This window comes from Mauremys reevesii, linkage group 10 (assembly GCF_016161935.1).
Source record: "Mauremys reevesii isolate NIE-2019 linkage group 10, ASM1616193v1, whole genome shotgun sequence".
Taxonomy (NCBI): Eukaryota; Metazoa; Chordata; order Testudines; family Geoemydidae; genus Mauremys; species Mauremys reevesii.
In genome coordinates, this window is record NC_052632.1 from 19,589,306 (window position 1) to 19,605,930 (window position 16,625).

General features: G+C 38.0%; 1 protein-coding gene across 3 annotated transcripts in view; it reads left to right on the forward strand.

The window, feature by feature from the left end:
- Nucleotides 1-16,394, forward strand: part of COPS2 (COP9 signalosome subunit 2) — a 36,910-nt gene extending 20,516 nt beyond the window's left edge. The window contains exons 4-13 of one of the 3 annotated variants that reach the window (XM_039491861.1): nt 1,747-1,872; nt 3,315-3,404; nt 3,529-3,606; nt 4,541-4,715; nt 5,476-5,654; nt 5,776-5,828; nt 9,007-9,104; nt 11,551-11,633; nt 14,756-14,814; nt 15,639-16,394. In XM_039491861.1, the coding sequence (XP_039347795.1) occupies nt 1,747-1,872; nt 3,315-3,404; nt 3,529-3,606; nt 4,541-4,715; nt 5,476-5,654; nt 5,776-5,828; nt 9,007-9,104; nt 11,551-11,633; nt 14,756-14,814; nt 15,639-15,783 (1,086 nt within the window). In that variant the 3' untranslated portion in view covers nt 15,784-16,394. Of the gene's footprint in view, nt 1-1,746; nt 1,873-3,293; nt 3,405-3,528; nt 3,607-4,540; nt 4,716-5,475; nt 5,655-5,775; nt 5,829-9,006; nt 9,105-11,550; nt 11,634-14,755; nt 14,815-15,638 lie in introns of all 3 variants that reach the window. The other 2 variants (XM_039491860.1, XM_039491862.1) reach the window with 2 other exon arrangements.
- Nucleotides 16,395-16,625: the final 231 nt, after the last annotated feature.

Genomic DNA, 16,625 nt, shown 5'->3' on the forward strand with positions numbered 1-16,625 from the left:
AAAATCTCAAAACTTCATACACACTAAGAATATACATATTTTGACAGAAAAATTGGTTTCAGCTTACCATGACTTTTCATATGATATTTTACATGGCATGCTTTGTATGAAATATAATTATATGAGAGGGGTGGATATGGGGTTTCCAGGGTGATGCTTTAAGATAGTGTGCCACCTTGTACTTTGAAAATTTGTTTAAAAAATAAAAAGAGCTGATGACAAACAGAATTTTTAGAGTGTCTTATGAAGTTCAGTTTTCTATATGGATTACAGTAGCTAACAGGAGACATCTGTGATGGGATCCCCCTGGGGTGCAGCCTGGGACCGCTGTGCCCCCTTAACTCTTTCCAGCCTGGGCTGTCTCTCATAATGCCTTGCTAGTGACCAGCAGCACAACAGCTTGTGGAGCCCCACACACCCAGCTAGGTTGCATGAATGCTCCCAGAGCCACTCATGAAGCACACAGAGAAAGGCACCAGAGCCAAATCCCCCCCAGCTCCCAGCACTGTACCTCGGGAATATACCGTCTTCCATTGCTCAAGATGGGCAGTGCAGATTTATTAACTAGTTCACCACTTCAGCAATGGAAAGTGGTTGTACACCAGCCTTTGCAGCACCTGAGATTTGCCACACGCTTCATCCAAACTCACTGGTAAAGATAAACTGTTAAACACATTTATTGACTCTGAAAGATAGATTTTAAGTGATATTAAGTGATAGGCGAAAAGTCAGAGTTAGTTACCAAAAGAAATAAAATATAATCACGCAGTCTAAACTCTCAACTCTATTAGACAGGGCAACAGCTACATTAAGCAGTTTTTCTCACCCCACTGGATATTGCAGTCCTTAGTATACAGATTTCACCCTTGAAATCTGGGCCAATCTCTTCTGTTGGAGTCTTGTCTTCTCAGTGTCTTAGTTGCTTGCAGTGTAGGTGAGGGCAGGAGAAGGGCCCAGTATGTGTCCACTCTCTGTTTTATACCCTCAGTCCATGTGCTTGGAAAACAAGTCCAGACATGTCTGGAGACATTGTTGAGTCTCCATACAAGGTTGAGCAATTCCCCTGGTGTGGCCTCAGGCAGGTGAGTCATTGCATCGTAGCTCCCTTGCTGGACAGTGGTTGTTGATGGATTAATTGATACCATACCGGGTGTTGGCTACTTTTCTTGCTGTTGCCTCATGGGAGCTAATGTCTGGCTGATTCCACAACTTACAGCAAGTTTTAGTGACCACCATACAACACAATTCTCATAACTTCATATGCATTAATGATATACATATATTGGTAGAGAAATTACTTTCAGCAGGTCATAACCTTTCCCTGATACTTTACGAGGCATGCTTTATATTTAAGATCACGATTATATAAAAATGAGGAATATGGGGATTCCAGGATGCTCCCCCAAGGTATAGAATGTCAAACATCATTCACTATAATGTGTTGGTAGGAAATATGTTTTCACACCAAATAAAGTGGCCATGGTAATTCTCAAATAGACTTCTCTATTTAAACTTCTGTTCTATGAAAATCCACTTAACTCACTTTTGACTCTGCCACTTATGCGTAATGTGGCCATCCTAAATAGGTGACAAAATTTAGAGCAATCACAGACATGCATGACTGCATAGTCTCTCTACTGTAATGTTTTTGGGTTTTCTGTGCATATTTACAGATGTTAATATCTGATGGCAACATTCAGTATACAATTTTTCATGATTATGAATTATATATGTTTTTCCTCACAGACTAACTTTCCTGAAATGATGAACAGATATAAACAGCTATTGACCTACATAAGGAGTGCAGTTACAAGGAATTACTCTGAAAAATCCATCAATTCTATTCTTGATTATATCTCCACTTCCAAACAGGTTAGATTATCATTCCTTTAATGTTGGTGGTCCTCCTCCACCTATCCATTTTTTTGCATGGACTTTTTGCCTTTTGAAAACCTGATTCTTGGTTTAATTGGAGAACAATTATTACATTTGTTACAGTATGTTAAATATTGTTCCCCACAATTTATTGATCATGTGTTTAAAAATTAACTTGTCTTTAACTTTAATGTCATCTACACAAGATTAAAGCAGGGTAGAAACTACTTGGTATCTCTTACCTGGGATTTCTATACAGCTAAATGTCACAAATGACTTGTTTTTCAGCAAAGTGGCTACCACCATCAATAGGTTCTCAAATGTAATTTGTAGTTAAAATAACTCTGTATACTCATTAATTTTGCATTAAGTAAGCAGACTAGGTACATAGGACCAGGTCCATGGCCAAGCTCTGCTCTCTTTGTGCTACTGGAGCAGCATAAAGAAAGAAGAAAACTCCCCTGAGCTCTTAGCTGGGGATACCCAGCATGTGGACAATTGCCAGCACACACAGTTGACTTCTGTGCCTTCCTCTCCTTCTGCAACACATGGGGAGGGACAGGTGAAGTGGCTGGAGTGTGATATACTCTGACAGTTCCAAGGATGGGTGGCCTTAGGACCATACCTAGTTGGCAGTTTAGAGTATCTGTTCTAAGTTGTGCCAGGAGCTAAGACTGGAGAGAATCAGGGACTCATACCTGCAACCTAAAAGACACTGGGCCTCATCCCAACTGCACCCAGCAGATAATCTGACCATTAAGTGTACAGAAAGTTTTCTCTCTCAACTTTCTAGATTATCTGATTTTTAAGAAAAAATGCTATTAAACACTCTGTAATTTTGGGTGTTACAGATTGTTTCCATACAGGAACATCTGGTCTGCTCTGAGCAGACTTTTTTTTATTCTTATTTCATGCAGTATTTGAACAGGAGGGAGAAAATATCTTTTTTGTCCCCTTCCCCTCCTATCCTTTTACTCTTGTTGGTCTCTCCTTTTCAGTTTCCAGTAACAGTAATGCTAGCTTTGTTAGTATTTTTCTCAGATACTTAATAAAATAATTGTTATGTAAGTATCTGCTTAAGATGGATAAGTAGCTTTGATTCTTCACTAATATGATAAAAAATTGCAGATTTTAAAACCTTGTGCAACTTATTTTGAATTAAAAGCTTACATCTGGGTGCATCTAAATGCTTTTGTCAGTTCCAAACTTCAGTGAAATCTTCTATTTTATGATAATACTGTTGATTATTTATTATGTTTAAGTTTTGTCATTTTAGTTGCAATTTTTGCTATTTATAAGTAATTGTTCAGTAAGATGCAGATTCCTGTATCTTATTTGTGTTGAAGTTCAAACATGCACTTTTAGTTTGTTCAAACTGACTATATTAACAGGTACAAATTTGCTGTTTACAATTATAGAATTCTGATTTTTTATGCCAGATGGATTTGCTTCAGGAATTTTATGAAACAACACTTGAAGCTCTGAAAGATGCTAAGAATGATAGATTGTGGTTTAAGACAAACACAAAGGTAAAATATATAAATAATATTTAGTTTTATTTTTTGCTTGCTATAACTTTCTTAAATTGCAAGTCTTAATTTTATAAATTTCAAAATCCTAATTGTCCTAATGACTTTAATTCTTTAATCACAGCTTGGCAAATTATATTTAGAACGAGAAGAATATGGAAAATTACAGAAGATTTTGCGCCAGTTGCATCAGTCATGCCAGGTACAGTAGAGTAGATATTTAAAAAAAAAAAAAAAAAAACTTTACTACCCCAAAATTACTTGTAAAATCATTCACTGTAACTTTTGTATTTAGTACTAATTTCACATCCAGTTTTCAGGCCATCAGAATGGCATATCATTGAGCTTTGTAAATAAAACAAGCACTAAATTTAATTTCTAATTCCTTATCTGTTTGGTAACTTGAAATAAAAATGATAGAATAGTTAATTGCTGGTAAAAAGATGAATTTTTTTAACCAGCAGACAGTAACTGCATTATCATTACATTTCACTTGGGTGCAGGAACGAGAAGCATTTGTGAATTATTCTTCCTTATAATGTATTATTAAAATTAATACAACTATTTGGGGGAAAAAAAACTATATTTAAACCAACAGAGAAGCAAAAATTCTAAATGAAGCTTAACAGTAGGAGAAAACGATGGCGTTTACTTCATTGTGGAAAAAATATATTAAGCCACGTGCATTGGCCAAATCAGCCTCCAGCTTTGCCTATCCTCTCCATCTTTATGCTGAACACTGATGATTTACACCTGGGAATCCGGCCCATTCTTAGCAATAGTATGGTCATGAATACATCACTGCTCTATTGCAGTGGTTACGTGGCTTTAACTTTTTTATACTGAAAGAAATTCATAAGATATGAAAGGTACAGAAGGTCAACTCTTGAAGTCCTTACTCAAGCAAAATTCATAGTAAAGTCAGTATTTTTACCCAAGTGAAAAACTCTCAGAACTTGGTCCGTGCTAGCTTCCTTGAACATAATGTTTTAATTTCACTGGTTGTATTAAAATTACGGTATTTGGAAACTTCTTTATTTTTGGCAGGAGATTTCTGAAAATATTTAATAACACACTTTTATATTAGTAGAATGGTGACCTCAAGATTCACAGTATTCATTATTACTCTTTCCTAGACTGATGATGGAGAAGATGATTTAAAAAAGGGCACCCAGCTACTGGAAATCTATGCATTGGAAATTCAAATGTATACAGCACAGAAAAATAACAAAAAACTTAAAGCACTATATGAACAGTCATTGCACATCAAGTCTGCCATTCCTCATCCACTGATCATGGGGGTCATCAGAGGCAAGGTTTTTTTTATATTACTACTTTTAAATTCCTTTGTTCAGACCAGTGTCACTTAAATTAAAAAAATCTTACTTTTTTATGTTGTTTCAACTGAAAATACGTTACAGAAAATATTCCAAATATCTGATCTCATTGAATTGCATTGGCCACTAAAAAAGCATTAGGATTCAGTGGAAGTACCTATTTAATGGCCAGTAATGGTTGAATGAATTGTAGTGAGGGCATGTACCATGTCTGAAAGCACCTTTCACTGGGATATGGCTATCACTTGTCTCCTCTGCTGACAGCAAACCTGCCAATTAGAGCAATAGAAGGAAAATAATATTACTCATTTGACTTTCTAAATAGTCTTTCTAAAAATATGTTGGATAGCTCCCATAAATAGATAATGTTGCTATGTATTGTCTTTGAAGTTTGTCACTGGGATAAATTCCAACTGAGTAAATGTATTAATTGCAACCTTTTTGTTAAAAGATTGCAAAGGTATACTTTTCTTTATAGTCACTGTGTGATCTTAGGAGTGGTTATTTTTAATAATATTTGAATTGGAAAACCAAAAAAGAAGCAGCTGCCTTATATTGACGTGCTAATGCTTTTTCTCAGCAGTTTTAATGAATTAAAAAAAGAAAAAACAACAAAAAAACCTGAAAATATATTCAGGAATCAGTTTAGACATAGCATGGTACATTTAGTAGAATCGTTCTGATAAATGGCTGCAAGCACACAGCTTCTCCTTTCATCATTGTTTTCTTTTCAGAATGTGGAGGCAAAATGCACTTAAGGGAAGGAGAATTTGAAAAGGCACACACTGACTTTTTCGAAGCATTCAAGAATTATGATGAATCAGGGAGTCCTAGAAGAACCACTTGCTTAAAATATTTGGTCCTAGCAAACATGCTGATGAAGTCCGGAATAAATCCATTTGACTCTCAGGAGGTATACTTATAAGTGTGCACAAGTCGGCTTAGCTGCTGCTTTTCCAGTTTAATAGAGAAATTGGCATAAATAGCTTTTTTTGCTACCTAAATGTACTTATTATGGTTTCTGTTCTATGTAGGCTAAACCATACAAAAATGATCCAGAGATTCTAGCAATGACAAATTTAGTAAGGTAAGATATTTTATTTTTCCTGAAGGGCAAAGCTACTAACCATGAAACAGATATTTTTGTTTTGTTGAAAATAATACAAACAGACTTTTTCATAGGTATCAAACCAGCATTTCGGTTTTGGATTTTCAATGTTTCTGTTGTTCAGAAGCTTTCTATTTAGTATGATCTATATCATTAATACTCACTGTTGCTCGCGAGCTGCAAGTGACTCTTTAATGTGTCTCCTGTGACGCTTTGCAGCACATGATATTAAAACACTGTGTGATTTAATCAGGATGCTTTCACTATGTTATTAACCAATTATTGCTGATACTTGGTCAGTTATTTTGGTGTGAGACTGTGTGTGTGTGTGTGTGTGTGTGTATATATAAAAACTAAATATTTCCCCTGACATGCTGTTTAAATATGAATATATAGTACTATAGTAAATGAAACAATGAATTCATACTACTGTGGCTCTACTGGGTAATGTTGATTGCTAATTTGGCGCATGAACCACTGATGTGTGAATATCACTGATCTATACAAAATTCTCTACAGTACCAGTTTAAAAAGACCACACTAAGAACATATACTGTTTTGTTTTATATCTAAAATAGTATATCAGGTTGAATTCCTATCTGGTGTCATTAATGTTATTGTTTTTCCCTAAAAGCCAGTGTCTTCCAAATATCCTAATTCTGAATCATGAGATTTTATTGGCAAGACCGGGGAACTGACTAAAAAGATGTTCTTTGAGGTTTGAACATCCGAGAGATCACATTTGTTTGCTGGTTTTATGGCTAAATTGCCTCCAACTATCAGCTTATTTACTGTGATTATGTAGTGAAAATTTGATTGAATGTTGTATTCAGAAGCAAGAATTATCTTTATAATTGTTATAATTATTATAATTATATTTTATTGTATTTATTGTATATAAAGGCTGCAAATTTTATTCTTTTCTTTCCATGAGCTGATCCTTCTCTCTTATAGTTCACCATAGTATTAAAAAGAACATTCATATGTTTTGTTTTTTTTTAACACGAGTGCTCTTTTTTTTTTTTGTAGAAGTTCAGTATACTGGAATAGAGGGTATTTTAAAATGTTTACAACTGCATTTCTCATTGGTGATTCAAGGCATTCAGTTTCCAGGATGGCCAATGCTGACTATGCAAATTCAAATTTGGTCATTTAGAGCAGTGGTTCTCAAACTATTGTACTGGTGACCCCTTTCACACAGCAAGCCTCTGAGTGCAACCCCTCCACCCCCTTACAAATTAAAAACACTTGTTTATATATTTAACACCATTATAAATGCTGGTGGCAAAGCAGGGTTTGGAGTGGAGGCTGACCGCTCGCGACCCCACCCCCCCATGTAATAACCTCACAACCCCGCTAGGGGTCCTGACCCCCAATTTGAGAGCCCCTGATTTAGAGTCTGATTTTTTCAGAGTTGCTGACCACCTGCAAATCCAGTGACAGCTGGGAATGCCCAGGACTTCTGAAAATCAGGCCCGTTAAGCTTTCCTTGAAGGTTGATATTGTATGTTATATTAGTAGGATAATTTGGAGGCATTGATGTGCAGTATTTTCGCACATCAAGGCATGTGTGCCAAAGGAGTTTTATGGCAGGGTTTTTGGAATAGAGCTTTCAAGTTTCAAATCCTGTGGGCATGTGTCCCCCTAACCATATGAAGATCCAGAGTGCTACATGGCTTTTTACAGAGAATGTGGTCAGCAGTGTTTAGGCCCTAGGGTATCAAGACCATCAGCTTAGGTAGATTGTATTGACGCAGTTCTTTCATGCTTTGCTGTGAAACCAGCCAGGTCCTGTCTGCTGTAAGCAGCTTCTCTCTTGATAAATAAGAAGCAATCTGTGTTCAGTTCTCTTTTGCAGTCAAAAGATGGGGAACTCCTCTCTCCAAATATTGAAATATATAGTTAACACTGTGGGCCAAACATTGTTCAGATACAACTACTCTTTGCAATCAGCTGTTCAGAAACAACACCACTCTTTCTGAAGCCAAAGAGGCATATGCATTATTGACCTAATGATAAATAAAGGATTTGGCAATCTGTGGAGGGATTACTTCAGAGAATTTCAGTTCCATATACCTCCTTTCTACTTTAGCTTCATGCTTTCATGTAAATTTGAGACAGAAGGAACTCCCATGGGCTTTAGCAAACCTGCTTTCAGTCATACTACCTAATTTATATTCTTTACCTTTACATCTGAGTATATTCATCTCTCAAAAATATGAAAGCAAGTAAAAAATATAGCACAAATTACAAAGCTGCAGCAGATAACATCAGTTTTGTTAAAGTTACTATGCTATTCTTAATTTCTACTACAATTAGAAACTAAATTTGCATTTAGATTTTCTGGGGAACTTACACATTTTGTACATTGTAAAACAACTTTGCTTGTGGGGTATCCTTTGAAATTTTATACGTAATTTAAATGCCATTTAATTATGAGATGTTTCATATCAGGGTTATCAACTACTACAGACATTTGCTTCTGTGTTGTTTATCGTCTCCTCAGAGTTGATCCACAATTAAGTCTTAATGCCAAGGTTATAGCATCATAATTATTTTGTCATAGAGTTTGATGTGTATAAGAACAAAGATGACTTTGTTGTAGACTTCGGTCAGAAAGAATATCCACACTCTGAAGGAGAAAGTCATTACTAAAACACACACATTCACAAACACAGTTAACAGCAATTGAATGCATATACTGGACAATACATGCTGATGCCTCTTGGCACTTAAACACATGAGGTTCCAATAAGGTGCATCAGGACACATCCATAACATAACAAAACAATTGAGTAACTTTGAGTAACTATATTTTTAGTGTTTTTAATAGGATAACTTTTTTAAAATACAAAACGTTCAGGACCAATTTATAGTTGCAAAAGGGCAGAACATTCATATTAAACTTCTGTGAACACTAACAAAATATGTAGTAGAAGAAATGAAGGAGCCTACAGTGTTATGTTAAGATGCATGTTTTCAACACCCTTTTATCTTAAGCATCCTCAATTTGTAATTATTAGAAAGATTGTGACTGTAATTCTTTGCTATCAATATTTAATATACTTTTTTAGTATTTGGAAACTGGAAATCTTATCCAGATCTGAGACTTTTTTTACTTGACAAAACTGTAATTCACTCTCCTCTCTCATTGAAGTGCCTATCAGAATAATGACATCACTGAATTTGAGAAGATTCTGAAAACAAATCACAGCAACATCATGGACGATCCCTTCATAAGGGAGCACATTGAAGGTATGGTCACAGGAAGTTGTTGTCACAGTTCAGGGGAACTGCACCTGTGTTTCCCCTGAGTGGGCACCAGCTTCAGGCTTCCAGCTCCCTAGTTTTTGCCTCTCTGGATGGAGACCCGTGTGTCTCTCCCTGCAGACCAGGGTATTTCCAGGCTGCATGGTTCCCTGCCTTCACTATGTTCTTCCCAGCACAGGCAAGTTGCCCAAAGGCACGTGCTTGCTTTCTCTTCACACATGGTTAACAGGTGTAAGTGCTACAGTACCACATAGTTCTTTGTGTGCAAGCCTATTTTTTTTATTAACATAAAAAGCAATACAGAGAAAGCATATTAAAAACAATAACGAATCTACACCCATGCTATTAAGCTTACCAGATGTTACTCTAACATGGATTCTGGCAGGAATCATCCTTCATCCCCTTCTCCTCCGATCTAAGGGGATTCAGCTTGTGGTTACAATTCAGTATAGCTTAAACTCTGAACAAGCACACTTATAAGATGTTTAGTCCACTGTTTATGCAGTTCAGGAGTCTTTGACCTGGAGTTTCTAGGAGCATGTTGACCATGGGCTTTCCTACCTTGAGGGTACCTTGAAAAAGGAGGATTCAAAGTGAGTCATTTGCATCCACTTCACGGGTATTGGTCCAAAAAGTCCTTTGAAGTTCCTAATGCCATCCAGAGGTTGCATTAGTCAGTCTCCTATAGAAGATAGATACACTCAGTGCCACAGGAACACAAACAATTGCATTTTTAATACAGTGGACCCCAAAGATGTTAAACTTAATTCAGAGTTTAGCTTCATTCAATGAACATCATTCAGGATATTGTCAGTCTGTCCCAGTTGTAATTCTGTTTTTTCCCTTGCTTGTTAAGATGTATTTCTTCTGCATTGGGAAAATAATAAAAAATAAATGTTCCTTATAAGATGTTGTTGCTGTGAACAATAGTTAGTGTTTAAACACTCTATCCTTGGAAGTCAGAGTTAATGAGATACTTTGCTATATAACTGTGAAAATTACCAAAATAATAGTTGCTTTTGGTAAAAGGAGCACACTTGCAACCAGATTTATGAATAAAAACAGCAGCAAACCTAGAGCCCCATCTGTTTGAAGTAATGGAAATATTACAGCTGACTTCAGGCAGCTTTGGATGTGGCCCGTATTGAGGAAAAGCATGTGTGCTTAACAGCTCATGAGGGCAATCTGAATATGACTAAAACTGTTATTCGTAAAAGATATGTAATTGCATGGAAGTTATTGGGTCAGATCCTATGATGCAGCCAAACTATGCAGAATGTGATGGTGTCTTAAAACTCAATCTTTGTGCTCCCTAGTGGTGCTCTGTACAGGTCATCCATCCTTTCTCCTGCGTTGTATTTTGAGGGCATAGTATAGGGACCTATCAGCCACCCTCACCCCCTTTTTCTCAAGCCATACTCCATTTTCATTACTACACCAGAAGCAGGGAGAGTATGTGGGGTTCAAACCTCTATTAGCTCTTTATCACTGAAGGATCATCCTTAGGCGGAGGTGATCCTTCCTGGACCAATTAATATGGCTTTTTAGCCAAATGTGATTAATAGTGCAGTGAAATGTGACTATGCTGCATTGGAGGATCTGGTCCATTATGCCATTAATTGTCATTAATTAAAATTAAAAGTATTGTAGTATATTCCTATATAGTGTTACGTTTGGGTTTTCATGTGAGAGACTTGATAAGCATACAAACAGCAGTAAAAGAGTCAGCTGGTCGAGTGAAGGAAAACAGAACAGGCTTAAAAATATTAGTGAATAGCAAACTTCTTTTGTGAACTTTCATATATTTTTATTAACAGCTCATGCATGCATATTTTAAATTTATTAAACTTGCACTTTATCTAATAAGAAAGTTAAAAACATTCTTAGCTGCTGCACAGACTGTTTACGTTGCCACTCTGCCTCAACTCCTTGTCTTGTTAGGCTATTAAACTCTGATTCTGCAAACAGACTTCAGTGGGGTTACTCCTGTGTTTAAAATCAAGCATATGCATATTTGCAGGGTTAGTGCCTTAAACTTTTCACATTTCGGTGAAAGACAGGTATTTCTGTAGTAAGCTGAGATGGTAAAGATACTGTGCAATATTGTGTACCATTTATCCAGTTTCTTAGAATAATTTTTAAATAGTTACAAACTATTTTGAAAACTGTATTTTCGAGCTTAAACAAATTTCAACATTATCCAGTACTCCTGCTAATACCCGCGCTGAGCTACATATTGTGAAACAACCAGTGAAGAAAGTTGGCTTATTTTTATAATGTGGGAGTACTTACTACCATATAGGAATATAGCAGTCAAGAGATGGAAAAGAACTACTAGATATAAATATGGAACTATATTGCACACTTGCTCATTTGAATATGTAACCATTGTTCTTACAATAGTTACTTATTTGTTTTTCTTCTCTTACAGAGCTTTTGCGAAACATCAGAACACAAGTGCTTATAAAATTAATTAAGCCTTATACAAGAATACATATTCCTTTTATTTCTAAGGTACTTATCAGAGGAGATTTGTATTTGCTTAAATTAACGACAATTATGAATCAGCATAGCTGTCAAACAAATACAGCACTTCCCTAAATGGAACATCTGAAAATATAACATGGCCCCCAAAATGCAGTGAATAGAATGCTGACAGTTTTGCAGTGTGGAACTGTACTTTTATATGTAATCTGAATAATTCTTATTAATGCTATGGTAAATGTTTAAGATGTTTAGCTGCCAATTTTGCAGCATAGAGACGCACTTGCTTTGAGGGAAGTGTAAAAAATACTTGAAAGTGCAGAATTCCTCTTAGGCAACTATAATAAATATGAACTAGCATGCACAAATTCTGATGAAATTTCAGCTGTTTTAAACCCTTCTTGTGTAGCAGATAGCATTAAAAGTCAGTGATGTTAGAGTTGTAAGTCTGACAAAAGGTGGAATAACAAATTCATAAATTAAAAAGCCAGAAGGGACTATTATGATTATTTGACCTCCTACATAATAAAATTGAAGTGAATTTCCATCGATTGTGAGAGGGAAATGTACCTTTATGAGCTTAGTTAATGTTTGATTAAATTGATGGCATGCTAAAATGTATGAGGCACCAAGGAAGAGTTAAGCATAGGTTTTATACTATAAGCACAAAATCTAAGGTTGATAAAATTGTCTTTACAAAGATTACTGTAAGTAATTATTTAACTTTTTTTTTTTTTAATTCCATTTGCACTAGGGTGACCAGACAGCAAGTGTGAAAAATCGGGACGGGGGTGGGGGATAATAGGCTTCTATATAAGAAAAAGCATCAAATATCAGGACTGTCCCTATAAAATCGGGACATCTGGTCACCCTACATTTGCACAGAATTCATCAAATTTGCAGCACAAGATAGGCCAGGAGCTTCGCTACTTCTTACATATTTGGCCTTCTGAAGCACTGCTAGTGAACACATGCAGAGGCGCTGAGTTTTTCTTTTTTCCGGGGTGCTCCATCACCACTCTGCCCTGAGGCCCTGCCCCCATTCCACCCCTCCCCCAAGGCCCTACCCTCATCCTGCCCCTTCCCGCCCCTGCTCTGCCTCCTTTTCCAGGCCCTGCTCCCACTCAGCCCCTTTTCCAGGTCCCACCCCTGCTCTCCACCCTCCCCCAGATCCCTGCCTGCTTGCTGCTCTCTGCTCTCCCCCAGCTGCCAGTCAGCTGTTTGGTGGCACCTCCAAACAGCTGCACCCACTATTTTTTTTCTGTGGGTGTTCCAGCCCTGGAGCACCCACGGAGTTAGTGCCTATGAATGCATGCCCATTCCATCCCAACTGTTAGACCAGGGCTGGCCAAACTGTGGCTCACAAGCTGTATGCGGCTCTTTTACAGTTAAAATGTGGCTCGCAGAGCCTCTCCCCCCCACACACACAATTCCTGCATTCTCTGCCTATCAGATTGGGGCAGGGAGGGGGTGGAGCTCAGAGCTTCTACCCTGCAGTGGTGTGGTGGGGCTAGGGGCTTCTCCCAGAGACAACGGGTGCCAGCTGAAAATGGGGGGGGATACAATTTAAAGGTTCATTCCCCCTCAACACTTGAGTCATGCCTCCTCAGGCATGCCCCTCCTCCCCTACCCTCAGTGGCCCCACACTGCAGCTCCCAGGTATTAGCGGCTCCCAGCTTGCCAACTCCAGCAGCTGCCGCGCAGCGAGGGGGCCCAGTGGCACCATCTGACAGAGCAGGGATGGTAAACCCTAGCAAAAATCTGGGGGGGAGGCACATGACTCCCCCCAAGTGTTGCCTCAGTTTCTGCCCATTGGAGGGTCTCAGGGTTTCAGCCCCATAGGGTGTGCCTGCCGAGGCTCGGGGCTTCAGCAGGAGTAGCGATGAAGCCCTGAGCCCCGGCAGGTGTGCCCCTGCTCTCAAACTTCTGAAGATTGCCGCATGAGGCACGGAGGGTGAGTACATTTGGCCACAACTGTATTAGACCTCCTGTAATCTGATCTGTTCCTTTATGACTGTAGTCAATCATAGAATCATAGAATCTCAGGGTTGGAAGGGCCCTCAGGAGGTCATCTAGTCCAACCCCCTGCTCAAAGCAGGACCAAACCCAACTAAATCATCCCAGCCAGGGCTTTGTCAAGCCTGACCTTAAAAACCTCTAAGGAAGGAGATTCTACCACCTCCCTAGGTGACCCATTCCAGTTCTTCACCACCCTACTAGTGAAAAAGTTTTTCCTAATATCCAACCTAAACCTCCCCCTCTGCAACTTGAGACCATTACTCCTTGTTCTGTCATCTTCTACCACTGAGAACAGTCTAGATCCATCCTCTTTGGAACCCCCTTTCAGGTAGTTGAAAGCAGCTATCAAATCCCCCCTCATTCTTCTCTTCTGCAGACTAAACAATCCCAGTTCCCTCAGCCTCTCCTCATAAGTCATGTGCTCCAGCCCCCTAATCATTTTTGTTGCCCTCTGCTGGACTCTCTCCAATGTATCCACATCCTTCTTGTAGTGTGGGGCCCAAAACTGGCCTCCAGATGAGGCCTCACCAGTGCTGAATAGAGGGGAATGATCACATCCCTCGATCTGCTGGAAATGCCCCTATTTATACAATCCAAAATGCCATTAGCCTTCTTGGCAACAAGGGCACACTGTTGACTCATATTCAGCTTTTCGTCCACCGTAACCCCTAGGTCCTTTTCTGCAGAACTGCTGCCCAGGCATTTGGTCCCTAGTCTGTAGCAGTGCATGGGATTCTTCCGTCCTAAGTGCAGGACTCTGCACTTATCCTTGTTGAACCTCATCATATTTCTTTTGGCCCAATCCTCTAATTTGTCTAGGTCCCTCTGTATCCTATCCTATCCCTACCCTCCAGCGTGTCAACCACTCCTCCCAGTTTAGTGTCAAATGAAAGAGTTCTCTGCAGGAGCTGCTCACTGAAATTTAGGGGTGGCATCTTGAGCTCTTCTGAGGTGCTGCTGATCTTTTTCCTGTTGACAGTGAATTTCTTGGTTGTTCTTTTCCTATTCTTTCTGATTATTATTGACTTGGTACTATAGTCTGACATTAAGAAACTGAGCTCAGTACTTACATGTGAAAATTTAAAATAAAAAAGATAGTACGATGGCAACATAACAAGAGTTTTCTGTCTTAGGAATTAAACATAGATGTAGCTGACGTGGAGAGCTTGCTTGTGCAGTGCATATTGGATAAGTATGTACTTTCCTTCTATTTCTGATTAATGAATAACTTAAAAGTGTAGTGTAGAAAAAGCAGCAAATTGTGTGTGTGCGCGTGTCTGTGTTTCCCCTGAAAATGCCATTTGATTCTACAATTGTGTAAGCTAAGTCCTTTGGAGCTGTCTGGGTTAGTAACATGAGTCATATTAGAAGATGTGAATTCAGAAGAGTTTTAAGTAGTTTGAATAGTATGATTTTACATTACTTTTGCATTTTATAATAGCATATAATTGAATCACTATGCCAAATTATGTAAGTAATATATTACTAACTGGTATTTAGATCTATAAATATGTAAAGGCTGAGATTAATTATAAAGAAATGGTGTCTAAACCTCGTAGCTAATTTGCATATCTCAGCCATAGTTTATAAAACAACTGGAGAATTTTTTTGTATTGATTTATTTTTTTAGTTTGCTGCATTATAAGAAGTTTTACTGTTAAAAAGAGAACAAATGTTTCCCTGTTTTCTGAATTTTTAAAAAAATCTTTATCTTTAATTCCTATATTTGAGAAACCTTATTGGAGGCAGTGAATTCATTGTAAAACAAAGATCAGATTTTCTCTAAAGTGCTGTTTATGTCAGGTGACCTGAAATTCCTACAAGCACCTCTGAGCCAAGTGCACTGCATGCACATTAGTCCTAGTGTCTCTATCTGTAAGTGTTTGGCAGGGGAAGTGGGTCTGCAGTTTAACCTCTTACCATAATAATTTCCCACCGGGCAATACATTGTGCAGATGTTAAATTCCTAGGCCAGTCAAGCTCTCAAATAAATCAGAGTTTTTTGTATCTTTCTAGCACTATTCATGGCCGAATTGATCAAGTCAACCAGCTCCTTGAACTGGATCATCAGAAGAGGGGTGGTGCACGATATACTGCATTAGATAAATGGACCAACCAACTAAATTCTCTCAACCAGGCTGTAGTCAGCAAGCTGGCTTAACAGAGAACAAGCTTTTACAAAACGTACTTAAGGCAACAGTGCAGTGATGTAAACCTTAAAAGAACTGGGAATGGCAAAACTACTGTCGGTTGATGTGCCCTGAAATTATTGGAGTTATGGCAGAAGTGCTTTTTTGATCAGCTGGTTTGTGTTTTGCTGCTGCATTTATCCCAAGAAAAACAGCTTTAATCTCCAGAAGAAAACCAAAATGCCACGGGATTTATGCTGTATTGACATCTCGCCCTAAACATACAACATGATGATAATTTGTCAAGGGCAACTAATGACCAGAGAGAAGATTTTTTTGTCATGATTTTAAATACACTGACACGTTACTGTTGGTTAAATTTAAACATGTTTTACCTGCAGAAATTCTCTCACAGAAATAACCTGCAATAACTTGAAATGCATACCCTTTTGAACACTTCCTTTTCTCATGTATAAATTGAAATGTTTGCTGCATTTTTCAAAATGTCAATTCTCCAAAAATGTGTCCGTATATTTCTGTACCTGCAGCATAGTAAAGGTTTAGAGGAAACCCCGTAATTATAGTGGCATACTGTCACTTAGGTTTCAAGCAGCAAAATAAACAGTGCAGTTCAGAAATTGTACAGTTTGTTTCTTGATGTGTTTTCATTACATTTTGTTTTTTAGAAAAGTAGGTAAGTGAGTATTCCTCACCTCTGATACTGAGAACATTTTGGAGATTAAATCTTAACCTTGGTGCATGCTTTTGGTTTATTTCTTACCATATTTATGTACAGATATTATAGAGATTTAAGAACTGATATCTAGCAGTCTTGCTGATTTCAAGGCTTTATTTTGAGAGGTACAGGGATCTT